Genomic DNA, 27,700 nt, shown 5'->3' with positions numbered 1-27,700 from the left:
GAATCCTTCAACGAGTCTCGCTTATCATGGCAGTTTTAAAAACACTTTTGTCCATTGCATCGTGCGTATTCTAATTAATAATAATGTATATATAATAGTAATAGTAATAATCCAAGTGAATTGTGACAGATTAACCAAAGAATCTTTAAATATTAATTTCCTATTGGTTTAACAAGCATCGATCTAGCCAGGTTAAACTTTTTTAAATTTGATTTACTTGTAGGGGCCCCAAAATGACTATTAGCTTCAAATCCCCTGTATACTACTCAGCAAATCATTCCTATTCCACTAAACCTCTCGAACAGGAAACTTTAAACCGTTTGTACTATTATATGGAGCGATAGTCAGAACAGTCGTGCAACCATGGAGAGAAACAGTTACAGATCGATGATCAGTGTAATCCATGTCAGCATTCTTACTTGAGCAAATCACTCAGATAGAAAATCTGAGACTATTATATTGAAAAATCGTGAAAATAATCGTGCCAGTGTGAAAAGAAGCAGTTACTGATAGATCAATCCGTGTTCTATCTGAGAAGTCTTGGTACAGGGATCATCGATTCTGTTCGGTGATGATTATTATTTGCCAAGACTCATAAATAATAAAGGAGATAGCCGGTGGTGTAATTGAATCAAAATAATGTAGAGGTATCGTGTTATACGCCTCGGGCAATCATAACTCAGGCTATCTCGTCTATGTGTCGGCCCATGTCGGCCCGAGGTGACTACGGGGGATGCGCCGAGGGTGTCTCTATATAAAGGGTGTCATCTCTAACCCCGGGCACTCATTCCACCGCAGCAACAGGCCGCAAACGTCGCGTATCCCTTCTGCGAACGCGATAGTTTCCTTTCTATTTCCCTACCTTTCTTCTTCTTCTTCATTTTGTGCAACAAATTCACCGCGATCAACCCACCAAGGGGAGGAACTTGACATATTCGGAGACCATCGAGAAAGATTTTCGATAGCCATAACAACTACACTTGCGACATGGTGAGTGATTCAATCTTCTTGTGAATTTTTGGTGCACCGGTGGATCTCTCTATTTGGACCTTTTTCTTGCTATTATACTTTCTCTTGACTTTTCATTTATTTATGTTCCTTCTTTTTGCAATAGGTCTAGATTAGGTAAAAGGTGTTTTGTGTATTAAAATCACGGTGAAAATGTTACTGATCTTCAGCTTTTGCATTCATATGTAATTTGAAGTTTTCTTTTTTTAATAGAATGTATTAACCTTTTGTGTTGTTGTGACTGTTTTGTGTCAAAGGAAATGGTGCCACAATTAGAGGCATACTTTGATCTTGATTTTGTTAACAATTTTAGATAGTTTCGCGTCAGAAGTCTTATTGTTAGTAAGTGAAGTCTGTTGTCAATTCTATTAAAAATTGCTTGCATTGTCTTGTGAATTGATAATAGTTTTGATAATAAATGAGACTTATTGCGTTTGTGGCAAATATGTAACAATTGTCGACGCGGTAACCACAGATTACCAAAGAATAATGACAAAACAATGGAAGCGATATTAAAAACGTTCAAGTATCTTCTATTCTATCCCTGGTATAATATTATTTCGTTTGTAATTATTCTACAGCTTCCACTGTTGTTTTTCTGTTTCCATGTAATTCAATCAAAACAGCAGTTAATTTGAGTACTAATCGATCTTCTTCCATTGAATTGACTAATTAGATTAATTTTAAGTATTTTACAAATTATGAATGTTTGCAGTTATGGACAAATAGTTACACTTTCTTGTAGGCCATTGCAAATGAAACTATAAAAAGGTGTAAAAGTTACATGCAGCTTAACTTTCTTTTTCAATTTGGAATATTAAATAGATGCAAATATGATGTTTTGAAATGAATTTTATAATTTATATACTTCTATTAATGGAATGGAAAGACCATAGAATTACAGTAACTAGTTTGAAATTTCTTTTGAACTTGTTTTGAAAAAGCTTACTTTCTTCTATAGAATTGAAAATTATTTTAATTAATTTACAAAACAACATATAGTTATATTAAGGAAGATGAAGGTAACTTTGAAACGTTTAAAAAGTCTCCATTCCTGAAACAGGCACTCGTACCGCGTAATGCACCATTTGAAATCATTTAAGCTCGACCGTACGCGTACAAAATGAAATCCGAATGAAGTCCGAATTACACTAGAACTTTATTTCCGTGGACAAATAGCAGATAGTGAAGAAAATCAATGAATTTTAGCCGCATAAACAGTTAGTTCTCTGAAAAGTTTAAATAAATAAGATAAATAAGAGTTCATTGATTATTTACATAATTATATTATGAATCTTCTTCGATTGCCTATGATATCATCTCATTAATTAATGAAGGAAACAAAATGGAACAATGATAGGAACTTACTAATTTTCTCTATCTACAATTTTTCATCCAATTAATAATAGATTATATTCAGACAAGAGGATTTAACTATTAACCAACATTTCATTCCAATAAATGTGGTTCAAGAAAATGAGAATCTATTGTAATTCGTTTCAAACATTTGATAATTCTCCCACGTATTATACACATGAAATGATAATAATATAATAATTTATTTTCCACGCATTGCATATTTTAGTATTTTCTGTTTCTTCTGCTTTGCGTTTTTATTGCTTTTGCACAATATCCATTTTTTATCTCAACAGTAACATCGAAAGTAGCAGAATTGTTCTTGTACAAATTAGTATTTTGTTACACATACAGCTCATCAGATCATTTCCGGTCAAGTAACTCTAAATGTTCTCTATGTAGAATCACTTTGATTTTCATTCAATGTATCTATATTTAATACTTACAATTAGTTGCATAAAGCTAATTTGTAGGATTTCATTCCATAAATAATTAATTATATTTTTATTATATTTTATTATATTTACTAAAGTTTAGTACTCCTTTTGCATTTTGGACGAAGCAAATTCTTCCGTATATTTTTCTGACAGAAAAGAATATTATGAATAAAATATTGATTTATTTAAGGATATCATTATTTCTTTCGGAATTTTAATATACTCCAAATATAGCGAAAAGATTGTAATGTATTAAAATACATATCTCTCCTCCCCTGAAAACAGATCCATTCATTAACCATGATGCTAGAGTGAACAAATGTATGCTGTTACATTTCTCCTTCTATATATATAATTACGCTTAATCGAATTATAATCAAGTTATTACACGCTCGCTTCACGAACCAAACCTCTTTAACTTTTCGTTGCGCAACTCACTGCTAGGAACAAAATTCCATATTATTTCAATTAGACACAATTTTCAAGCCAATTTGTTTATAACAAAAGAGTAGATCTCGTTACCTTTTTCTGACACGTATCATAAGTTATCGATATCATTATACATATATTTTATTATAACATTCCCTTCGTCAAACAAATCCTTTAAAAGCAAAGAGAAATGAGATATATATATATGTAATGGATATATGTATATGATTTTATAAATATATATATATTTAACATTATATAATATATATATAATTCAACTGATAAATATTAAATTAATAAAAGAAATGTATTATAGTACGTGCAGACAGCATATAGGTTAGAGAGTCGTTCATTGCATTTCTCCTTCCGTTATTTTCGATAGCTTTGACGAGATATTTCTTTTGCCAGTGACATATATTTAAAATTCCTCATGGTTACACCCACCTTGTTTCGCCACTTTTCTTACGACTTGCTCGTACAAATTGCTATCAAAAGAGCGGTAGGTGTATCGAGGACGATGGATAACATAATTTGCGAAGTCGATCTTCTTCCGTAGCGGACAACGAATACGATATCAGACGGAGAACGAATTTTAATTTCACATTCATCCAACTTCTTCGTCTTATTCTTTACCCTTCTTTGACGGTATTCTGATAGTTTTTGAGGAAATGCTTTTGAAATTTATAAAGTAACAGTGATCATCATTGCTGGAGTCAAAGTTAAGGAAACTGGAAGAAATTTATGAATAATTCTCTGATTGTAGAACAACCTAACCTCAATCCATGATGGAGATGAAGTTTGGAATATTTCTTCAGTGGTGTTATTTAACGATGATTTTATTTCAACGTGTTTCGAGAAGCTTTTTATTTCTATCGATTTATACGTCTACATGACGGATTGAAAATCATAATGACGTAATCACGATATTGAAAATTTGCATTCACACGCACAATCACTTCTACGATGACCAATTTTTTCTTATCTTCAATATTCCCCATCAAATCCAATTTTCCATTATAATCACAAACGTAATCAGGAGAAAGAAATTTCTTACAATTTCAGTCTTGATAAAAAAATCATTCTTATTCTCCCTTTCTTTTCCCTTTCTGTTCTCCCACGAATCTTACTTTCGAATCACCATTGTAATTTTTCGGATCTTCATATTCTTTTCCTTTGTTGCCTGTGTAAACATTTCTCATTCGTCGTTAAAGAAGCCTTGAAGCATTGGGCCAGGCCAAACGAAGAATAATAACATTGATAATGATCCAGTAGAGCATCGATATTATTCTTGGTCTTGGTTTATGTCGGTTATTCCTCTGGTTATTCTTCCCCGTAAATCCGTACGTTTTTAGTAGAAAACGTAGGCGACGTGGTCATTATGAAGGGCGACCGTGTACAGGGTTAATTAAAGTAACGTAAGACGTCGTATTAATCTGGCTCGGTATACCGCGTTATTACTAAACATCCTGTTAAGACATCTAATAACAAGCCGATATTATTTATCACCGGCTTCCGACGCGGTCACCAACAACGCATATCAAATAATCTGGAGGAATCTGTAACAGAATCTTTCGACCAATTCTCCGCTATCTCGTGGTAATTGTACCATGTGGTATTTCGTGGGCTGAAAATCATAGCAGTGGAAGTTAAGATTTTGAGAATTTAGACTTACTATGTACTAACATTACTGTACAAAAGTATCCGGATACTTACTTATTTTTGAAAATATCTATTTTAATTATAGAATTATGGATAAGTTCCGGAGTACAATGAGATAAGTGATCGAAATACTGTGACTCGGTTATATTGGTTTCCAAAATTAAATATATTATAATAAAGCTGGTGTTTGTAATTGTCAAATAACCCTAACCTAACCCCAACTTAACCCTAAATCTTGTAGAATATATATTTCGTTAGTTGACAAACTTTTCATCTTTACCTTCTTTTTCTGTTGAAATCTAATTAACGAAATTATACATTTTATCTGCAAATTTCAGTTTTACATTAAAAAAAAAAAACGTTTGATATTTCTTTTCATTCCTATTTTCCTACATTCCGATATTTTAATAATTCTATGGAAAGTAGTTTGTGCAATTTTTAAGAGCTTTTAAGAGCTTCTTAAGAACTTTTAAACAATCATTATGCTCAGGAGAGTGTACAGGCGAATAAAACGGAAAGAAATACAGGGAAAAGGAAATGTATGAAATTATACACGAAACATCGTTACGCGGCGATTCTTTGGATCTTTATAACTACTCCTTATTGTGTGTCCTGTTCAATAGGGATTTCAGCGTTCTCGAATGTTATGCAAATGATATTACCGTTCGTCCATCTTGTTACGTAAAGTAAATAATCAGTTCTTTCTATAAATATTCCTATGTATTCTCTATGTTACAATTTATTTTATCTTTTTTGTATGACTTCTTTCTCACCTTTGTAAGATCTTTTTCATTGCTATTATTATTAATATACATATTTATAAATATCTGTGAATTCATAACATTGTATATCATTTTCTGTATTTTACTAGGCACTTTTTGAGAAGGAGTGCTCTCGGAGATAACTTAAAAGTACAGATTCAAATCTTTCATTGGTGTACTTGAGAGTTCACCAGCAAATTATTAGCACATTTCCATTTCATCGATCTTTCATACGCAACTAATGCCCAAAGGATTTTAATATTCTTTCAGAAGAGCTCGTTAACATCGTTGTATGTGCTGTCCTTCATCTGCAACTGGGCACTGGTTTCTTCCTCCATATTAACCCCCATGAAGGCTGATGGAAGTTTGAGGATCTTCAAGGATGGGCCCAATGACTTCGAATACGTGCTGAAGAGGCATGACGTCGATAGAAGTTCGGAAGATCCTGATTCAAAAGAACGACGAAGCAGCATGGGGTCCTCTTTCATTAGATACGGCCGCAGCGATCTGGACGGAAATATAGAGAGAGTTTCCAGCAGCGATGGCGATGGTAGCTCAAAGGTGAACAGGTATCCTCGTTTCAAGTCACCGGATATCATCATTAGGTTTGGCCGATCGGGCTTCAAGAACCTGAACGATGACACACATTACAGACACGGAAGAAATAACTTGAATTTTCTCAGGTAAGTGAAAGTGAATTAGATTTTCCAAGATTTTATTTAAATTAAAAATTTGTCAAATACCTATCGAAGCAAAGGAAATTATTGCTTGTGCCTGCTAATTGTTAATTAGTAACGAAAGTTAACTGTCTGAACTTTAAAATGTCTTCTGAAGCTTCTGTTGAGAAAACCGGTTACATTTAATTTTGTTCCTCTGGCCACAATTCATCCGTTGATCCATTGATCCACACAGTTATGTTCTTTAATTAGATCTAGAAATAGTACTAGTAGTAGTATTTTCATATGACTACAAAAATTTGGTACAATGAAAATGAAATGAAAACCTACTAAAAAAAAGTTTTTTGGAAAATAAGAATGTGTGCTAATACTTTTTGTAGTCACTGTACCTGATAATAATAATGTTCATAACGTTCTTCGTAATATTCATTTTCCATACTAGATACGGCCGGAACGTGCAGGTTTATCCTCTAGAAATCGACATGACTGCGATGTGCTCCGATCTACTATCAAATAACGAGATTAACGATCTTCATCCGTACGAGGCGAGATTGCTTCGTCTGTGTAACATTTTGAACAACAGCGATATAGAACATAGAAACAGTCCGGACTTCTTAGAAGACCGGCTCGGTTCGAAACACAATTAAATATGCTCTTGTAATCGATCCATCGCGCCTATTCATCGGAATTCGTGCCAAGACCCGCCGTCAACAGCTCACTTTCGGGACACTGCACCGCAATCGATCCCGAAATTCCGATGGACAACGTTGTTATCGGCCGATCCATACTCAGTTATGACTTGACGAAGACCTGTTACACCTTTCTTCGAGCTTTTAGCCTTGCAAATGATTTTATGGAGCCGGTTGATGCTTTCGTCTTGGTCTTTCAGGTAAAACTGCGCTTAATAGTATTAGACAATTACAAATACATCGGCAACGAATTCTACGTCATATTATTCGTTTGTTAGAACACAATTTATGGATATTTATTACTTACTTTGCAAAATCTTATATTTTCAAGTCTGTAAAATTATTCTCAACTGTTTCATATTAAAACATTTTTCTTTAGACATCAAGTGACATAATTGTCAGAAACAAAAAATGGATTTATCATATTTTTCAATTTTTCTCATGGATCGATTTTAACATTTTTACTGCGCTATTTGGTTTTCACGGAGATATTTCAGTAAGTTCCTTGAATTTTGTAAAGATTCGAGAAGATTTGTGGATCGTTGTGCGATCATATGTAAATAATGCTGTTTAATATTATTTCTGTTAACGCATTATTAAATTTTTTAATGGCCATAATATGGCCCCTTTTGCTTAATTTATTAATTAGTAGTAGTGAACTGGCGAATGACAAGTTGTGAGTTATAGATTTCTTCTTCATAAATGTACAATTTTACATTAAATAGATTAATCGAATGATTTACATGTTATTTGTTATATATGTTTTTTATATAAATTCATTTGTAAAATTCCATTTGCTTTGCTATCAAACTTGGCCCAATTATGTAAGAAAGTCAATTGCTAACCTGTATTGATAATCTGTAACTTGTGAATTATAAAATTTCATTAATAATATTATTCAATTGCGCACAAGAGAGTTCAGATAGATGAATGGTCAATAATTCTAAAAAAAGAAGAACTGTTTGTGTTGAGGTTATGTAACCACTTCAACAGTTTGTATTCACTTGAATCGATAATATTTAATTATGAATGATACGAAACATGATACATGGAAGCAGTGATTATTACAAGTAACAATTTTATAATTCATTTTTAATGAATAAATTTTGCCGTCTGAAGAGATAAGCGTGATAATAAACGGAAGATAAACACAGTTATATGAATCACTATAGTAGAAGCTTGGTGTATCAATTTATGCGATAATCTATAACGATCTACCTCACTAATTACTTTTCACAAATTAATTTCTTTTTTATCAGTAGTAAAAAATACTTTCCTACGATCTTTTCAAAATTTTATATCGTCGCTAATTAGTCTAATTATTGATTTATGCCTTCGTAGATGATTGTATAACCTTAAATGATTTCTGTTCATAAAGATCTATTTGTTCGATTAACAAAAAGGCCGACGAATAACGTTGTACCATAACGTTCCTTCTGGGTACTTTAATGTACATCCACCTGCGTATTCAGTGTAAATAAAGAAAATTTCATTGGCTTCGTATACGTGAATCGAGAGTCCACGAGATTAGTCCAAAGAGAAAAGAGATGAAATAAAACTTGAACGTTTCTGCGTTGCAACAATCGTCTTCATTGTCTATAACAAAACTAAATCGTCATTCCATTGTTAGATTGTCGAGTACCTGAAAAAATTTTGGCTAAGTCCTAACAACCTAGCAACAGAGATTTATTTTAAAATAATATATTCGTTTCTTGCACAGAGTAAAGTGCAACAAACCGAATTTTTTTAATATAGTTAAATTTAATTTTCTAAAATTATTTTAAATTGATTCAAATCATTATTTATAAATTTTCGAAAAACCAATCGAGTTTACTTATTGCTAACAAACTTTTCATTTATTTTTTCAACATAAATACATAAAAAACGCATTACCTATGGGATGACCTAATAATATTTACAAATTAATTTCGTATTTGTTTCACAAGGTATTCTTACCTTGTGAAACTAGAAATAATTGTGTCGCGACTGTAATAATTTTCCTTCTTCTTTGTTTATTAGCAGAACATATTTTGTTATCTCTTTTTAAAGTTTTATGGACCTAGTTATTATTTTCTGGAGTATTCTACAATTTGAATAGGAACTAGTATTATGTTACTGTACATTGTCTGTAACCTGAACGTTATTCTTAAAGTGAATGTAAATTTAATACACGCGTATAATTAAATAATTAAAGGGACAAAAAAAGTGACTGGAAATATGGTTTACGTTTCTGATTCATTCACCCCTCTCCATAATATGCGTTTCCTCCTTCGTTTAGGCTGACCCGAGAAAAATCAAGACTTATCACTACTATTTCCATTGGAATCTTCAAATTTGTACGTATTGCTTCGAATTTACCTTACGTACAGTTCGACTCGCGATTACCATAGAAAATTTTTATTAACATATGATACATGCTATACAAATCTTTTTGAAACATCAACAGTTAATTATATTAATTTTGGATGACTAATACAATCGTAATTTCTTTTCGAAGGGCTTGATAAAATTGCACAGAATATTGTTCAGTCCTATTAAAAACGAGGAAAATATTATTAGAAAGAAGGAAACATCCTTATTGAAAAAATGAGAAGGTTTCACTTACACAAGCTAATTATCTGCACAATATGCTTCACGCATGCAAAATAATGCTGATAAAGCTTGAACTCTTCCAACGATAGTATCTCCAATTCCCAAGCCGATTCTTCTCGAAGCATCATTCAAGCAATCAGCATTCACCTTTTCGTACAAATAACAATGGATAACATGGAAATAATAATGAGAATAGAATCGATTTACTCTTTCCATAAAGAACAGCCATCATGAAAAAATCCATCTACCACTAAAACGGAAATAAGCCAAAATAACCAAGCGAAACTTCATAGGGAAAGAAAGAAGGAAACCATCCAAACTACTAACCCTCCTAAATGTCGCTATTTCTCCCAATCAACCCGGAGGAAATTCGTTGAAGCTGTTTACACGTACACCATACGATACAAACACATCCTCATAAATGACGACAAAAATTCTGCGGGTTTCATTGAGCTCCGGTAGTCCTCCTTTGCCATATTAACTCGTGTCCAGAAGCAAACGAAGAAGAACGATCGGGGCTGAACTGCCTCTGAACATCCCTTCCCCTCTTCCGTGCTTTTTCTTTGTCGTGGTCCATTAATCCGAAGAATTATGATAGACTCGCGAGATTCTTCGGATCTCGTGCACGTGGATACACAATGTGATCACTAGGCGTTCCTCTTTCGATGCGATCCACGCGTTTGTGCCTAATCCATGCCCCAGCTGACCGACGTCCTATGGCTTCGACCAACTATCCAGAGCTTTGGTGAACGCACGGCTTTATTCCGCTGTCACTTGTGACCAAGTTTCGAAACGATTGCAGCTATCGAGTGAGAGGCCAGTAGACCAGAGTAGAGTAGGAGTTCGTTGAGTCGATCGAAGATTGAGTTGACGAAGATCGCGATGGTCGACATCGGTTCACGTTGATCTAGAGAAACTACGAGGTACGACTCACTACGTGTGTGTATAGTGTGTAGATGTAGTGAGGATTCGTTTAGAATAGTTTAAAATGATCGATAAATCCGTGGTGTAAGTTGAGTCCAGTTAAACTTGTGAAAATTTGTTGTTATTTCTATATTTAGAGGTAGGATCACAATAGTTATTAGTTTATTCTTTGAATAAATCTATCACACCGTTCTGAGCTGAATAACCTTTATTGCACTTTCTTACATCGGCTAGGGATAAAAACAAAAGAATATCTTAAAATTATCGATTAAATCTATCGATTATATCTAGAACTATCTTCTAGTTACTATTTATTGTAACTAGCGCATCTGTATATGGATGGCGATTCTTGGATGACTGCATCTATGTTGATTGGTCAATGGAATTGTTTCGCTGATGTGACCGTATTTCGTGTAATCGAACACACAATTTCAGAAGATTCTCCACGAAAAAAGAATTCTAGTTGAAATTTGAATCTGCATTGAACCAATTACACGTCAGTAAAACTCAATGTTATCAGTAATTTATATTAACAAAATTTAAAGATAAACAAAAGAAAAAGTAATATACGTGATAATAGTACGAAAAAAAAGAAATATTTAGATTTACGATTATCTTGCATTTATTTAGCGATTCAATTTATCTTTTCGTTATTGAACATTTCATTGTTACTTTTACAATGTTCTTTCAATGCCTCTGATCTTCAGTATTGAACATTTTTCTTATCAAAATAATCTTGTAAAAGCCGTAATCTAAAAAAGCTTTCTAAAGAAGCTCGTGAAAGCTGTGTTACAAATTTTTCTAATGTAACTTTTACGAAACATCTTGCTCTGAAATAATTTATCGATCAAGGTTTTTAACAGCAATGAACATTTCTTAGTATTTTTCATAATCTTCTCGATGAACCTAATACTGCGAAACTGCTCTACTATAGGAGAATATAGCTATATTACTTTCATATTGTTCATGCAGTTGCATATGCAGCGAAAAAGTCGCAAGACAAAGGAATCGTGACAAAAGGGAAAGTAGTTTCTCGGATTGAGCAGAGAATACAGGATTCCTTTGTAATGATCCGAAGATAATCTTATGAACGTGGATATACGTCATACCTATCGATTGCTCCGCATTTCCTCCGTGAAATCCATAATTCAATTTCGATATTTAATCTAAGGGAACTTAATCTGGATACCGCGATCCGTCAAGTTAATTTTCGATTCACTTTCCAGCTGCCTGTACATTTCAAATCTCAATGCTACACTTTTAAATGAATTTTCTTTATCACACTTTTTATTTAATTTAAGGTGCATGTTAGATGCAAGTTCCCAAGAAATACTCTCGATATCCAACAATAAAGTTTATTTAATAATTAACAGTCAACAATCAACAATCACGCTTCTCGAATGCGTCTGCTTCGCTATTACACTAGACCCTTCGCACTTCGCTGTTCGAAACGAAATGAATCTTTTGTTCAAAACCAAACGGATTCTTTTCTTTGTTTCTCCTCGATATCCCCACTACGCTCGCATTTGTTAGACGTCTGCGACCGTTGCCGCGTATGCATTCTTCCGAATATTCGGCGAAAGTACCGTAGGGATATCGATGTAGCGATTTGTGTCGCGAAGCCGTCGGAAAGTTCCGTCGCTAAGTGTCGCCACAAATTGCAAACGTTTCTTCGTCCATCATATTGTGTATGATATACTATATACAATTTTCTAAACATATTACGAAGGAAGTCGTATCACAAATCGAGATCGCATTCGCCCACGTACTGCTGTAACTTACGTACTTACTTGTAATCTATTGTAGCACCGAGATAGTACCCATATACTGTTTCAGCTTTTGAAACGTATAACGTCGTTTCCATGACATTTTGTGAATAATGTTCTGAGATTATGCTATCAGAGCTTAAGATTTAATTCATAATTACTAATCTGTTCAAACATTGTTCACCATACATCTTTTTAAACATACTCCAAAAGAAAGGCAATTCTAAATTGAGATTATACAATTGTAAATGAATCTTCAAGCTCTTTGTCTCAAATATGTCTCACATTTTATGAATAATATATATGATCTCATGTGTTCATCTAATCTTCCATACTGGTATACGATTCTCTGTCAGTATCCTCCAGGAGGTTGGGCAAGGAATTTCAAAATCCATGCAACTTTCATTATACAATTTTTATCTGCCGTTATCTCTTCACCCGACCTGGAAACATACACCCAAATAACAATAAACATTTGAAACTGTGAACCTTCCTGGATTTCACAAACATTCAACGTTCGTAGGTTGTTCCTGTGTGATCGATGAACCAGTGCACGTGAGTATCGCGGGAGACACGAGTCTTGCAAGATGAATCCATCAGAATCGCAGCAGAATCTTCTCGCGAACGAGGCGAGAGCGCCATCGGTGCAATCTTTAAACCCGCCCTCGGACTATAGTCTTGGCCCAGTTGAGAAGCACTTCCTGCTCAGCGCGGAACGAGGTGATTGTGCCACTGTCAAAAGGTAATCCTTCGTGTCTGTCCGGAAGATAAATCGTCAGGGATGGCAACGAGAATGATGGAGGGGGGAAGGGTGCATCGATCTCGAAGCTGAGAGAATCGTAGTATCATAGAGCGAGGATCGTTGCTTGATTTCTTGTTTCGTTACTTCTGCTACTTAGCATTCGTTTCTCGAAGGATGGTATTCGAGACGACAAAGGGACAAAAGGATTATTCCTCCTACGCGACACAATATGATTTCGTGCATACATGTCGGTAGTAATTATGCGGAATAGGGTATATTTCACCGATTTCGATAGCCTCGAAACATGTTATCAAGGTTTTATTAAATTTAGGATTTATTAAAAAAGTGTGACGAGTACGAGTTATTTGTTGAATTTTATATTTTTGATTTTAAGTTTCTATTTGTTGAATTTGAAGTTTGTGCAGCCTTCAGGGGGACATTGTTAGAGAATATTTTATGTTTTCGAGATTTTTGCATATATAGGTGATAAATATATATTAATGTAGATTAAGTAGCTATAAGTAGAAAATAGAGCTGACGATCTAAAATTATAAGATTATGAAATAGTTGATAATGTGAAGCTGGAGATCCATAACCTATACTTAAACATTTAAAATTAAAACTTTATTATGATCGTCTCGAAAAGAAAGAAAAATTGGAAATGTAAAAATTCTATAGAAAAAATTAAACATTATGAATCAGACTATTGGAAGAGAACAAGGATCATCCAGAGATCCTCAACATCAACTGCGTGGATCCTCTTAACCGATCCGCTCTGATCGCCGCCATTGAGAACGAGAATGTTGAACTCATCAGACTACTTCTCGACTTAGGCATTCAAGTGAAGGTAACATTTTCCAAAATAATTAACAATTAAACTTTACAACGAGTTTTCTTGCTCTTTTATTATGCTTGTTAATAAATCATCGATCTTTTCTCGGATACTATTTTCTTTAAGTTACGTAATAGATAATATTACATTGTGTTGTAAATTGGCTATACAATACACGGATGATACAACAAAAATGGTGGCATATAACGCACAATATCGATAAAGTTTCTACCGGTGGGTCCATGCGTTTAAAAGCATAGTACACGACCAACATAATTTCTGCTTCTTCCTTCAGGATGCACTCTTACACGCCATAAAAGAAGAGTACGTGGAAGCTGTGGAGATCCTTCTCGAATGGGAGGAAAAAATACACGAGCCTGGTCAACCTTACGTAAGATTAATTTTTTTAGATAAAATATTCTCTCTTTCGTCAATTAATCTGAGGAAGACAAGCTAACTCGTCTCACTTGATAAATTCGTAGTCTTCCTATGTAAAGGAGTTAAGAGTTGACTTTTTCTGTATCTCCTATGTTACAATGGACCAATTCATTTCTACTGAAAATAAATTCTATAATATTTATATTTTAAAAACTTGAGATCGATATATCAGAGATTGATTTGTCGTTATTAAATTTTAGTTCCAAGATTATATGTAGATATTTTTGATCTATAGATAAAGAGCTAATGATCTTCGTCATTCCTTTCAATTATGTTTGTGAATCTAATTAGAGATTTATTTATACAAAATGGTACTAAAATTTTGAAATTCTTCGAAGACGAGTCTGCAGAGTTTTATGAAATTTTGTGAATTTCGTAATTTTCCTAATTTAATATTATAAATTTCAAGAAAACAGATATGAAAATTTCGCTATTATAAAGCACACAAATTCATTTATTTTTCTTACCATTTTATGGATTTTTCTGCAGAGTTGGGAAGCTGTAGACAGATCATCGTCGAACTTTACACCAGATATAACTCCACTGATTTTGGCAGCACATAAGAACAATTACGAAATTCTAAAAATCCTCCTAGATCGCGGCGCCACGCTTCCCACTCCTCATGATGCCAGGTATCGTTTTACAATGAAATAGATGCATTCACAAAGCATCGTCGTTATTAATTCGTTTCATTACATGCATACACTTAGACCAAGAGTTCTGAACTTTAAACGAAAATAAATTTCTTTAATTTTTAGATTTTGCTATCTATCTATGAACAATTGTCTAAAATCGGCCAAAACAGTGTTAATTTGAATATTTTAAATCGAACTAGACCAGTTATTCTATGTTTTTTGGCTTCATGCCAATACTCATCTGCCGCTTACGGTGCAGTTATTCGATTAAACGTGCTAATTATGTTATTGTAGAAGTGGCACGTGCTGATCTCAAAACGTGCCGAGCAGTAACGTGCTTGCATTAGATTCTATTAAAAAATATGACAGCCCGAATTTGAGGTTAGATTTTTGCCTTCACTGTAATACTAATAGTATTACGCTCGTTTTAGTTACCTTCAACCACCCTATAGACAAATTTATTCTAACTTTAAATTAATTTTCCTTTCATTCGTCATTCAACTTTTATGAAAAATATCATTTTTTCAAAATTCTTTGAAAATTTTCAAACATCTCACTCTTCTGTTTACTAACAATTTTCTACTATTTTTATTCAATTTTTAATACTCTTTATTCAATAATGTTTCGTTATCAACATCTTTCATTCGTTTCATTTTTCCCTAAGATGTGGTTGCGACGAGTGCGTGACATCCAGCGAACAGGATTCTTTGAGACATTCTCAGGCGCGAATAAACGCGTATCGCGCGCTTACATCGCCATCTTTAATCGCCTTATCATCGAGGGACCCTCTTCTGACCGCTTTCGAACTCTCCTGGGAACTTCGTCGATTGAGTCATATGGAACAAGAGTTTCGTTTCGAGTATAATGTAATAATAAATTAATTTACGACCCCTTAGCATTGTTATTACAACAGCTTTGGATAAATAGTTGTATATTAAAGATCATTTACCAATTAATTCGTATATTAATTTTCTATCATAGGAGATGCGGGAGCAAACACAAAATTTTGCTACAGCCCTGTTGGATCACGCTCGTACCTCTCTGGAATTGGAGGTAATGTTGAATTATAATCCGCATGGCGAAAACTGGGAACCTGGAGAAAGACAAACCCTGGATCGACTCAAGCTTGCTATTAAATACAAACAGAAACAGGTGAAATAAGTTATATTTTTATATAAAGTAAATCTACAAATTCGATTTACAACATTTTCTTATTATAACATTATTGTATTTGTTACAACTTTGATATCAAACAACTAATGCAATATCTGCAAGATTGATAAATGAATAACTGACGATGAATTGATAGAACTTCAGTTTCCAAATGATTAATAGTAAGTATTTTTAACGATATCTTTAATCTTTTCTTAATTTTTTGACCAAAGTTTGTGGCTCACCCAAACGTTCAACAATTACTGGCTGCTATATGGTACGACGGTTTGCCTGGCTTTCGAAGAAAAAGTATGATCGGACAGTTCATAGAGATCGGGAAGCTTGGAGCGATGTTTCCAGTGTACAGCACAATCTACATGCTCTCGCCAACGTCACCAATGGGTCTGTTCATGAAGAAACCTTTCGTCAAATTCATCTGTCACTCCTCTTCCTATGCGTTCTTCTTAAGTAAGTCTCTCTATCTTATGATCAATTTTATCTACAAAAAAGTTATCAATTTGCCTTCATTATGATTTCAGAATATTTACAACTTGTTAAAAAAGTTTTATATTAATTTTATATATAAAATCTTTTTCTATTATTTTTATACATAAAATCTATTAATCTTTATATATAAAATTCTGCAATTCTGAAATTTGTTACTGAATTTCCACAGATCTAAATCTTCCTGCTTTCCAAATTCTCTCAATGATTGCATAATTTGGTACTACTAAACGCTATTAAATAATTCAATAAACAACAATAATGTAATAGTTAAAATAATAGCGAGATGAACAACCTTTATGAGACAACAAATTCTACAATTCAAACTCAATAGAATGGAAAACAAATTTATCGTTGTTCTAAAAATAAGAAATCAAATTAACATTCGACTTCTAATTACGCGTTGGAAAAGAACAAAGTTTTCGCTCAGCTTCTCCGCCAAACCTTTCAATGAAGGGATGGCGGTTAAAAGAATTAATTGTTAGAAATTTAGTTATAATGAGCAACGAGGACTCGAGCTGATTGGAATTTGCGTTAGTGCTTCTCGGGATGGCGTCACAACGTATCGAGTACCTGGTAATCGAATTATTTGGGAACGCCTGGATGCACGAGATACTGGCCGGATGGAAGAGACGGGAACGTGGCTGCATTCCTGGTTTCGTCGAATCCGGTGTCATCATCTACGTAATCAGTAAACAGACCTTGATGAACGCTTGCTTAAAACAAGAGAAAGAATCAATATTTCCTCCCTTACGTTATTTTATTTCACTTTAAAAATTGTTTATGTGCAGTTTGGTTTATTGTCGTTTATTTTTGGGTGATTAACGAGTGAGATAACTAGCTTAAATTTTTTAGGTCTGGTAATAGGCGAAATGAGATCATTATGGTCGGATGGGCTGCTGGAGTACATATCAGACCTTTGGAACATAGTGGATTTCATTCAAAATATGTTTTACGTGATTTGGGTAATGTTACGAATAACCGCATGGATTGTAGTTCAGGTAATATATCTTTTTCTACTTTCTAATTGTTAATGAAAAGAAAGTTACTCTTATTACGTACCTTATAGCGTCTTTTTTAATATCACGTTCTACAAACATGAACTAATAGTACCATTTGATTTAATCGAAGATATAATGATTATTCTATATCATTTGTGTAATAGAGGGAATACTGGAATGGCCTAGATCCTTGGTATCCCAGAGACCAATGGCACGCCTTCGACCCTATGCTTCTTTCTGAGGGAGCCTTCGCAGCTGGTATGATTTTCAGGTAACACAGTATTATCCAGATTTACTCATTTACGATAATTTACTAAAAAAATGAAATTCTGAAGAGAATGATTACCTGAAACGATTGACCGAAAGGACATTCTTTTTCTTTTTATTAGAAAAGATCATTTCTTCTTAATTTAGTGATTGCAGTGACACTGCAAACCAAATAATAAAATATTTGGTTGAACGAAGGTGGGGTTAATTTTGAAATGAAAACTATAGCCTGTTTTCAGTTTTTTGAAGCTAGTTCACATATTCAGCGTGAACCCTCACCTCGGGCCACTTCAAATTTCCCTTGGGAGGATGATAATAGACATTATCAAGTTCTTCTTCATTTATACTCTGGTGCTGTTCGCCTTTGGCTGCGGTAAGCTGCTTTCTCATGTTCATTTATTCACAGTCCTTGAAACTCATTAATCTATTTCCAAACTAAAGATATCACCTTGCTTTAAGAATTCTAAAGTTCAAATGTTTTTATCATTATTAATAATAAAAGGACTAAAAAATGGAAGGTCTTGCTTAATTTAGGAATGAATCAACTAATGTGGTATTATGCGGATTTGGAGAAACAGAAGTGTTATCATATGAAGGATTTTCCGGATCTACCTGATTTTGATAATCAGGAGAAGGCTTGTTCAATTTGGAGACGTTTCGCCAAGTATGTAACGACTATAACAACCACGTTGAAAAAGCAGAAAAGATTATCTGACAATTTTACTAAACTTCTTGTGGCTTTTGTAACTAATATAATCACAAATGTTTATTTTCTCAACAACTATTTTCAGTTTGTTCGAGACATCGCAGTCGCTGTTTTGGGCCAGTTTCGGTATGGTAGATCTGATGTCGTTTGATCTAACTGGAATAAAAAGCTTCACCAGATTCTGGGCGCTTCTTATGTTCGGTTCTTACTCCGTCATAAACGTCATCGTGTTACTGAACATGCTTATTGCCATGATGTCTAATTCCTATCAAATCATCTCGGTACAATATATTATAAGATATTTTTATTCAGAGTTTATTCTTATTAAATAATCAATGAATCATTTGGCTAATGTAATTCGTAGGAAAGAGCTGACACTGAATGGAAATTCGCCAGGAGTCACTTATGGATGAGTTACTTCGAAGACGGTGACACTGTGCCCCCTCCATTTAATATGGTTCCAACCGGCAAAACGTTCAGTAGGATCATCAAGTGCGGGAAGACCGGGCGGCAGACCAGATCTTTGATTGTGTGTACATACTTCGATTATTACTGTTCTAATTTAAATGATAGAATGAAAGATAATTATTACAATATTGCGATTGTTAAATGTAACGAGAATATTACGGAAAGTGAAAGGAATAAGAAAAGTGGAATGTAGATACAAAAGAAACTTATATTTAGAAGTAAAGTAGTTTAATAAAGTAGTAACATGAAATAATGGAACTTTGGACTTAATAACAAAAGATGTAGGAATGAAGAGACTTAAAGGACAAAGAAAATTAAAAATGTGAAACGATTAGGAGCAAAGAAATTCGAAGAAGAAGAAGAGATATAAGGAAAACAGATAAAGAGTCATAAAAAGAGAAGAAACGGTTAAGATTTCAAGGACGAAATATTTAAGTATAAAGGAACTTAAGGATGGAAACTCTTGAATACAGTTGAATTTACTGTTAAAGACAGACAAGATTTTTTTTTTATTTGGAAATAGTTTACAATCAATTCTCATTGAGTATTATAAGTAAATTATTCTGGCGTGGTACTATATCATGAATAATAAATGATTATCATTTGTTTGGTATTAGCTGAATCTAATGTTTAAATCTAAAGGGTAATGTTTAACATAAGAATTTAGAATTGTAATATTAATGTAGTATCGTGAACGAAAGGCCTAAGAGATATCGGGCGAACTATAAACAACGTCGCGAGAAAGCCGAAGTGCCGACAGGCCCAACAATGTATCGTCGGTCCTTCAATCGAATAGTTTCGCGGAAAAGGCCTGCGTGACTCTTGTTGTGGTGAGCGGTTGTAAAGCACGTGCGTGGTGGAGCCAAAACAAAAGACATGAGACTAAGACAAAAGACAAGGGGTTACTAAGGGACAAAGACGAATTAACAGTCAGTGTGAGTCGAGAAGTCAGAGAGTGCAGACTGCATTGTCGAGAGAGAGCGTTTGATCCGTGGTGATCTAGTTGTCTTAATTATAATACGTTATTGTGATTAGTTCACGTTAAACAACCATCGTTTCCTGTTTAACCAACATCTGTTAATCCGTTTATTAAATAAACGTTTATTAGATAAACTGAATGTAATAAAGATCCTACAATTTTGGAGGCTCGTCCGGCGTTGGACAAGACAGAAAACGAAACGTTTAACAGAACTATTCGTACTAGTTTTGGATTTGCCTGTAAGCGGTGCGATAGGAGACGATATCGTTGACCGTTGAAATTAGTGTAGTGTTGAAAAAATAAAAAATGGCAAACGTTGAAGACGAACAATTATCAAGTGAAGAAAGTTTGACGCTGGAAGAATTGAAGAGTGAGCTCGCATACCAATATCCCGTGCAAAGTCAGCATTGATCAGCAGGCTGAATCGAGCGTGTAAGGTTGGATAATCGAATCTTAAGGGATCAACAAACGGTGAAGAGTCAACAAACCAGCGAGGCTCAGGAAACGTGCAGAAAGCTGAACGCGATTGAGATGAAGACGAAAACCTCGAGAAGCTGAGGACGAAAGAGTTCAGAGCGCGCTTCGCTAGTTTGAGGTTAAAAACAACGGGCAGAAAAATTGAACTACGCGCACGGCTGCAAGCGGCCATGAATGAAAACGATACATCGTCGGAAGAAGAAAGTGACGACGAAGGTGAGAATGAAGGCAATAAAAAAGACGTAAGATAATGCAGGATAGGCACGCGGGGGTGCACCAGAACTGTGACAAATACTATCGAAAGGCATGTGTTGGTTCGACATTGACGAAGACGTATTGACATCAAATACGACGAAGACGTATTAGAGTCGTTCAGTGGTGATAACAGTTGAGCGACAAATGTGGAGCGATGGTTCGAGTCGTTCGAGGAAACTGCAGCATGTGCATGTGGTCAGAAGAACAGAAGGCGATTTACGTGAGGAGACTGCTGAAAGGATCAGCAAAAACATTTGCGAGTTTCGAGTGCCATGCTAGAACTTCACAAAGGATATAACCTAACAAACGCAAAGATGGTACCCCGCTGGGAGTAGCCACCAACATGTTATATTATTATACCACTAAGCTATAATATTTTACCAAATGTCCTACTGGACAAATTGTAAAATTTAAATAAATAAAAAAATAAAAAAATGCTCGGCAAAAAAGTGACTTGGCATGAGCTGAAGAGAGGGCTGATTAAAAAATTTTCGAAAAATAATAGTCGACAAGTGCATCAGAGGCTCAGAGAAACGAAAAAGAAGTGATGAAACATGTTTGGCTTATATGTATCGCATGCTTGAAATAGCCAGCCTTGTGGATATGGAAGAGGAAGCAAAAATGGAATACATTGTAGACGGAATAGTAGACGAAGAAAGCAACAAGTGTACACTGTACGGTGCTATGTCAATCAAAGCGTTAAGGAAAAGTTTAATTATGTACGAGGAACAGAAGTGTCGCAGAGCAAAGTCGATCAAAATTGAAAACAAGAAGCCCAGTCAATCTGGAGATGCAGTGAAGAAGACAAGATGTTACAATTGCGGTGACAAAGAGCATATGAGTGTAAATTGTCCAAACAAGTCGATAGGCCCTAAGTGCTTTAAGTGTAGAGGGTACGGACGCATCGCATCGAAGTGCGACAACCTGAGCGAATCCCCTAAAGAGGTCTGTAGTGCATGGCGATTGTTACAGATGAAGTGTGGTAAAGGCGTTAAGATCGCCTTCCTCGAAATTTCGAATTGACCGCGCTGATAGACACCGACAGCGAATTAACTTTAATACGAGCGAGTGGAGACGACACGGTCGGTTGCGATGAAGTTTTCGTAGGATGTACAGAGTATCGTGCGAATTGTACAATCGAATAAATAAAGCCTAGCGCTAGTTTTAAGCGGCGAATGAAAAGCGAGAATGAGGCGGTTACGAGAAAATTTCAGGTAGTGCGAAGGCGAGCTATCAATTCGACCTCTTGTCGGTGAAGGGCGTTTAACAAGAGACGCAAGAAGGCGACAACATACAAGACGGGGGCGTAGTGAAAGTTTTGCGAAATGACTTCCACGGCGGTTAATCATATGAAATGGTGGGACATCGTTGAAATCAGTGGTGCGAGTGAAACTGGCGAAGATGAGAACATCTGAGGGCAGATGTAATTGTCAAAATAGCCGAGTGTAGTATCGTAGACGAAAGAGCTAAGAGATATCGGGCGAACTATAAAGAATGTCGCGAGAAAGCCGAAGTGTCGACAGGCTCAACAACGTATCGTCGATTCTTCGATCGAATAGTTTCGCGGAAAAGGTCTACGTGACCATAGCCACGAGTGGTTGCGGAACACGTGCGTGGTGGGGCTAAGACAAAAGACAAGGAGTTGCTAAGGGACAAAGGACAAAGACGAAAGGACAAAGTCAGTGTGAGTTGAGAAGCCAGAGAGTGCGAATTGTGTTGTCGTGAGGGCGTTGGATCCGTGGTGACGAGAGTTGCGAATTAACTATCTAGTTGTCTTAATTATAATACGTTATAATTATTATAATATAATATTATAATATAATATATAATATAATAAATATATAATAATATATATAATAATATTATTATAATATAATACGTTATAATACGTTATAATATGTCTTAATTATAATTATAATACGTTATGATTAGTTCACGTTAAACAACCATCGTTTCCTGTTTAACCAACATCTGTTTAATCCCTTTTTTGTAAATAAACTAATTGTAGTAAAGATTCTACGTTAATGTTCGTGAAATCGCCACTGCTGAACTAAAAGAAATCTTTACAAATAATTTCCAGAAAAAGTCCAGAGAAAAAGCGTTGGCAAGACATGACACGGTGATGCGATTGCTCATCAGACGTTATGTTACTGCGGAACAAAGGAAACGGGACGAGTTCGGTATCACCGAAGACGACGTAATGGAGATCAGACAGGACATTTCCACGTTACGATACGAGCTTATTGATATACTTCGACAAAATGGAATGAGAACACCAACGCTCGACAAACAGGATGCCGCACGTAAGATCCAAATTGCTTCCGCCATATTGTACCTTCAACCATTCCTGTTTCATTATTTTATTATGCAATCCATGAATATTATTTGATATCTATGATTCATATCTTAGATTACAGCGATAAAATATCGAAAAATTAGTTATACTCGGTTGTTCTTTTAAATTTACGATTGACAATATTAGAATGAGTTCATTGCTTGATTGTTCATCGATTATTGCTTGTTGTTGTTCGAGATATGATAGCTATTTACGTTATATCTCACAAAAAGTTCTGAAACATGAATGGTTTATCTTTAATTGAAAACGAACATTATGTTTGCAGTAGTTGATATTACATTATCCAGGTGTATGTATATACTATGAAGCTTTGATATGAGTAATTTCTTCAAAGAAATATAGAAATATGTACTCACTCATCTCCTCTTTCAAGATATAAAAGATATAGAATTATTCACGTTAATATTAACACTTTGTGGACTGCAGACGCGAATTCGCGTCTTACATACCTCATGCGGCATAAATATAAAATGTAAATGTTATATAAATGTTAATGCTATAAAAATGTTAAGTATTGTTAAATAAAACAGTAAAGAAAGCAATTTGTGCTATAAACAAAATGTTACTATAGTGTTTGTAATTCCTTGATCAACGTAAAAAGTCATATTGAAAAGTTTTTCGCCAAAAAATCTGAGAGGTTCTGGAAGAATGGAATATTCAAGTTGCGTGAAAGATGGAGAAAGATTGTTAAACAAAATACCACGCATACATATTAAAATTCAATAAATGTATATCGAATCGAAATGTAAATCAGAACGAACTCTGCGAGGGACCATTTGAATCTTTTTAACCACTTCGAAAATACGCAGGAATTCAAACTGTATGCTTGTCAGAGCATAAGTGTAAAGAACTTGAGAAAGATTATAATTTACCTAAAAGACAAATCTTTTCTGTCGCGTAAGAAAGTAAATCAACTAAAATGATACAAGTAATATGGCTAATGAAGTGCGGATATTTATGCAAAATGATATTTTTTATAAACGCGTCTAAAAATATCTAATGTAAACACGAACTACTGAATATTGTTGCAAACATATGTGCATTTTGTATTTGTAGATGTAAAAAATCCGCAACCTGCTATTAATAATAAATGACAATCAATAATAATTGTTTTCATTAGTATCTGGCAAGAAAGGTCGTGTGATGGAACGTCGATTGCAAAAGGACTTCCAGATCGGTATAGTGGAGGGTATCGTGAACGCCGTGATCCAGAGTGAGAAGGAACCTAAAGATGTGTTCAGTCAAATCGCGAAGGCTATTGGTCGTAAGAGTAGCGGAAGCAAGAAGAAAGACTGGAACGCCATGGTCCGGAAGAACACTTTCGCAAAGGATCCTATTGGTAGCACGACCGAGGCCACTATGAAACAAACGCGACGCAGTATACGTAGGCACTTACAAACTCAGAATTCGGACTTGGCCTCGTTAGATCCTAATCGTTTGGTTGATTACAATCCTAATCTATTGGAAGTATCACCGACCACGAGGATCGCCTACGCGAAATTCATGATAGGTCGGGCAAGACCTATTCCAGAGCAAAAGGAGGAGGGGGGTAAGTGTATCTCTTTTTCTATACTAATGTCCACCTTATTATTATTATTTATAGAAATAATATTTAGAGTAATAAAGTTGAAGCTTCCTAAATTCTAAAAGCTTAACTTGGACACAGCTCCTTCGTGCAGAGATGCGATCCATGTCCTTTAGCTGACCTTGTAAAATCAGCTCACTACAGTTGACGCAAAATTAATTATTTAAAAAATTAGGTATGAAGGAAAATCATTCTTCTCTGACTGTCTCGGACATTTTTATATTTTTCTTACTCCTCCCTTTTTTCTTTTTTTTTTTTAATAAGATGTTAGCTTCTTCTTATATCTTGGGACTAAAACATAAAGCTTTTATCAAATAAGTGGAGATACAAAAATTCCTTACATAACATATTTGGAAAAAAATTATTCAAACGAACATTATTCAAGCATGCACCGTTGTAACCCTAAAATATTAATTAATTTGGATTTTAATTCGAATAGTTCTTAGTATCAATTGCATACAATAAAGTACATTTGTAATTTTATTTTTTGTTGACTGTAGAAAGTAAGAGTGATGTTGAAGGATCGCAAAAATCCGTTCGAATTGTAACCGAGCCTGTCCATGCAACGCCGATTTTGAAAAAGACTCTACTGAAATCTTTGAGCAGTGGTAGCTTGGAGAAAGGTGGAGAGAAAGCAGTTTCAATAGAAGTTAGGGCACCGTCGCCGATTCCCGAGGATCCGAAGGAAGGAGAGGTTGGAAATTCACCTCAGGGCAAAGCTGGTTTAGCGAAAAAGTCAACAGATACAAAACCATTGCCGGAAAAAGAGAAAGGAGATAGGAAGAACACCGAAGACGAGGAGAAAAAGAAAAGGGAAGAAGAAGAAAAGAAGAAAAAGGAAATGGAAGAGGAGAAGAAGAAGAGAGAGGAAGAAAAGAAGAAGGATGAAGGAGAAAAGAAGGATGAAGGAGAAAAGAAAAAGGAATCGAGCAGCGAGCCATCAAAACCTGCGGCACCAGAGGATAATGTTCCGGTAGCTACGACAAAATTGAGGGGAAAATCGAAGGCAACTGGCCAGATAATGGGTGGATGGATTTAAATTTCCTTATTTAGCAGGAAATTTGTTTAACGAGTGAAGACGTTGGTAATTTAATTGTCTTATAGTTATGAGTTCCAGTTATAATAATTTACAATGATCGAGAAAAGAGACACCGTTTTTGTTCTCGTATCTATCTTTTTCTTTGTGTATTATTACTTTTTTCTGAGGAAACGACATATAAGTAATTGTCATTCAACGTCGACAAGACAATTAATTTAATTCTTTGACACTAATTAATTTATTAAGAAATTTAGATTTATCTCAATGATTAGATATTTATTTGTAGGCTATATGTGATTTTATCTTTTACATTTTTTCTTCTTTAGTATTGTCTGATTTGTTATAAGTTTTAGTTATTATCGAGAATTAATGTAGGCGTGAGATAAAATGAACGACAGACAGCAAAACGAACAATATTGTAGAACAGTTTTAGAGACAAATGAACATTCATTCACGAAATTCATTGATTGATTCATGTTTTTTATTCGTATACACTTAGCATGCTGCCAACGTATGTACTTTCGATTCTCTCGACTTTCGCATCGAATAGAAGCTTTAAGAGGCGATTTTTTTAAACAAACTTGTACGTGATAATTAAAAAAAAATAATAATTCTTTCTCTACATAGCAATTTATAATTAGCTCTATATGTATATTGGTAGTATAAAAAGGAATAAAATAAATTAATGTAATTTAATCAGGAATGGATTTTTCCAGTTATTTCCTTGTGTCACGTTATACATTTGCAACATAATACTGATAAAAACCTGCAAATGAAAATTATTTTGTTGTTAATATTTATATGTAAAAAATACTTCTCTCTCTCTCTCTCTCTCTCTCTCTCTTTCTCATACCCTCTCCTGTTTCTCTGCGTTTCCATTTTAGTGGAGATCTTATTCTCTTTCCTTCTATTACTTATTTTATCTTCCTATAATGCAAAATAAATATTTCGACGATTGTAACTACTTATATAAAAGGTATAAAAAGATAATACGAAAATATAAATTATATATTTTTACCTCCATTAATTCACCCACAAGCAACGTCTTCAACATACGTTTTGCATCTAAAGAATGTCCAAATTCGTCGAATGCACGTGTTGCATCTTGTCCTGCATACTCTTCCAATAACTCTTTTCCGCCAGGATGCTGAAATCAATTTTAAAACTTTGATTAAGATTTCCAACACGAAGAATTACTCTTAACGTGTTGAAAAATATTTTCAACTTTAATGCTACAAGTTTCTCAATTTCCCCTAAATATCATATTGCAAAAAAAATTATTCAAAGATATCTTCTCCTTTTCCCTACCTGATAATTTATAATTAAATAAATGTAATTACGATTCACTTTATTTTTCATTTATTTTGAAGATATTTTACAATCGCTTTTGCAATCTTTTGTAATTCTCTTTATATCTTTGCTCGCTTACCTTATGTTTGTAATCGGTCACGTCATATACCATATCATTAATGATGATCCACAGGCTCCCTTCGTTTTTTCCATCGTGTTTCGCCACTTCTTTCAACGAATATCTTGGTAATTCGTTCATTTTTGATAAGAAATAAAGAAATAGGTTTCAAAGTTTTCTTGTCTAATGAATTTAATTAAACAATTTCAGAGAGATCCATCCTCTTCCAACCTCGACTGTTGAATGGAGGAATATCAGTTAGCGCGATTTATTTTGAATGAACAAGGAAAAAGTACACAGACGTGATCAACTTCGCATATACGATAAACCAAGATAACACATGTCACGTCTGAGAGATTGGGAATTTCAAGAGGAAAACTATTATATTTTCAGCTTTATCTGTGTTGTGTGCTAGGAAATTCGATTAACTAATCTGACTCTTTCGATGATTTTGTAACATTTTTTTTTTATTAACTGGGGATTTCCTGTACTATTTTTTATACTTCTTTAATTTTTTGCTTATTTTATCCTCCTCTAATAATTTTGTTAACATTACGC

General features: G+C 34.4%; 3 protein-coding genes across 7 annotated transcripts; 2 read left to right on the top strand and 1 right to left on the bottom strand.

The window, feature by feature from the left end:
• Nucleotides 1-789: 789 nt before the first annotated feature.
• On the top strand, nt 790-8,512 carry LOC100747409 (FMRFamide-related peptides-like). Of its 2 annotated transcripts, none has more exons than XM_012385658.3 (3): nt 790-990; nt 5,924-6,333; nt 6,770-8,512. In XM_012385658.3, the coding sequence occupies exons 1-3, from the start codon at nt 988-990 to the stop codon at nt 6,972-6,974; spliced, it is 618 nt and encodes a 205-aa protein (XP_012241081.2). In that variant the 5' UTR covers nt 790-987; the 3' UTR covers nt 6,975-8,512. The 2 variants fall into 2 exon arrangements, with proteins under 2 accessions (XP_012241081.2, XP_024223423.1); XM_024367655.2 differs by having other exon boundaries at nt 5,921-6,333.
• Nucleotides 8,513-10,379: 1,867 nt separating this feature from the next.
• Nucleotides 10,380-26,332, top strand: LOC100740218 (transient receptor potential protein). Of its 4 annotated transcripts, XM_003489524.4 has the most exons (18): nt 10,381-10,531; nt 12,822-13,040; nt 13,743-13,887; nt 14,168-14,263; nt 14,800-14,942; nt 15,610-15,811; nt 15,927-16,097; nt 16,331-16,565; nt 17,140-17,292; nt 17,457-17,602; nt 17,767-17,873; nt 18,109-18,242; nt 18,404-18,533; nt 18,661-18,856; nt 18,940-19,104; nt 22,835-23,057; nt 24,231-24,659; nt 25,196-26,332. In XM_003489524.4, exons 2-18 carry the CDS (start codon nt 12,886-12,888, stop codon nt 25,732-25,734), a joined length of 3,369 nt encoding a protein of 1,122 aa, XP_003489572.1. In that variant the 5' UTR covers nt 10,381-10,531; nt 12,822-12,885; the 3' UTR covers nt 25,735-26,332. The 4 variants fall into 4 exon arrangements, 3 of the variants coding, with proteins under 3 accessions (XP_024223421.1, XP_033176610.1, XP_003489572.1); XM_024367653.2 differs by lacking the exons at nt 22,835-23,057; nt 25,196-26,332 and having other exon boundaries at nt 10,380-10,531; nt 24,231-24,402; XM_033320719.1 differs by lacking the exons at nt 22,835-23,057; nt 24,231-24,659; nt 25,196-26,332 and adding an exon at nt 19,234-19,405 and having other exon boundaries at nt 10,380-10,531; nt 18,940-19,181.
• LOC100747288 (cytochrome b5-like) lies at nt 26,194-27,622 on the bottom strand. The gene is made up of 4 exons (XM_003489497.4): nt 27,164-27,622; nt 26,753-26,881; nt 26,588-26,661; nt 26,194-26,500 (listed from the first exon to the last, which is right to left on the bottom strand). The coding sequence occupies exons 1-4, from the start codon at nt 27,281-27,283 to the stop codon at nt 26,464-26,466; spliced, it is 360 nt and encodes a 119-aa protein (XP_003489545.1). The 5' UTR covers nt 27,284-27,622; the 3' UTR covers nt 26,194-26,463.
• Between the last annotated feature and the right edge of the window lie 78 nt (nt 27,623-27,700).

The sequence above is a fragment of the Bombus impatiens genome, unplaced genomic scaffold, assembly GCF_000188095.3.
Source record: "Bombus impatiens unplaced genomic scaffold, BIMP_2.2 scf_0332, whole genome shotgun sequence".
Taxonomy (NCBI): Eukaryota; Metazoa; Arthropoda; class Insecta; order Hymenoptera; family Apidae; genus Bombus; species Bombus impatiens.
This window is presented reverse-complemented; position numbering and strand designations above follow the sequence as displayed.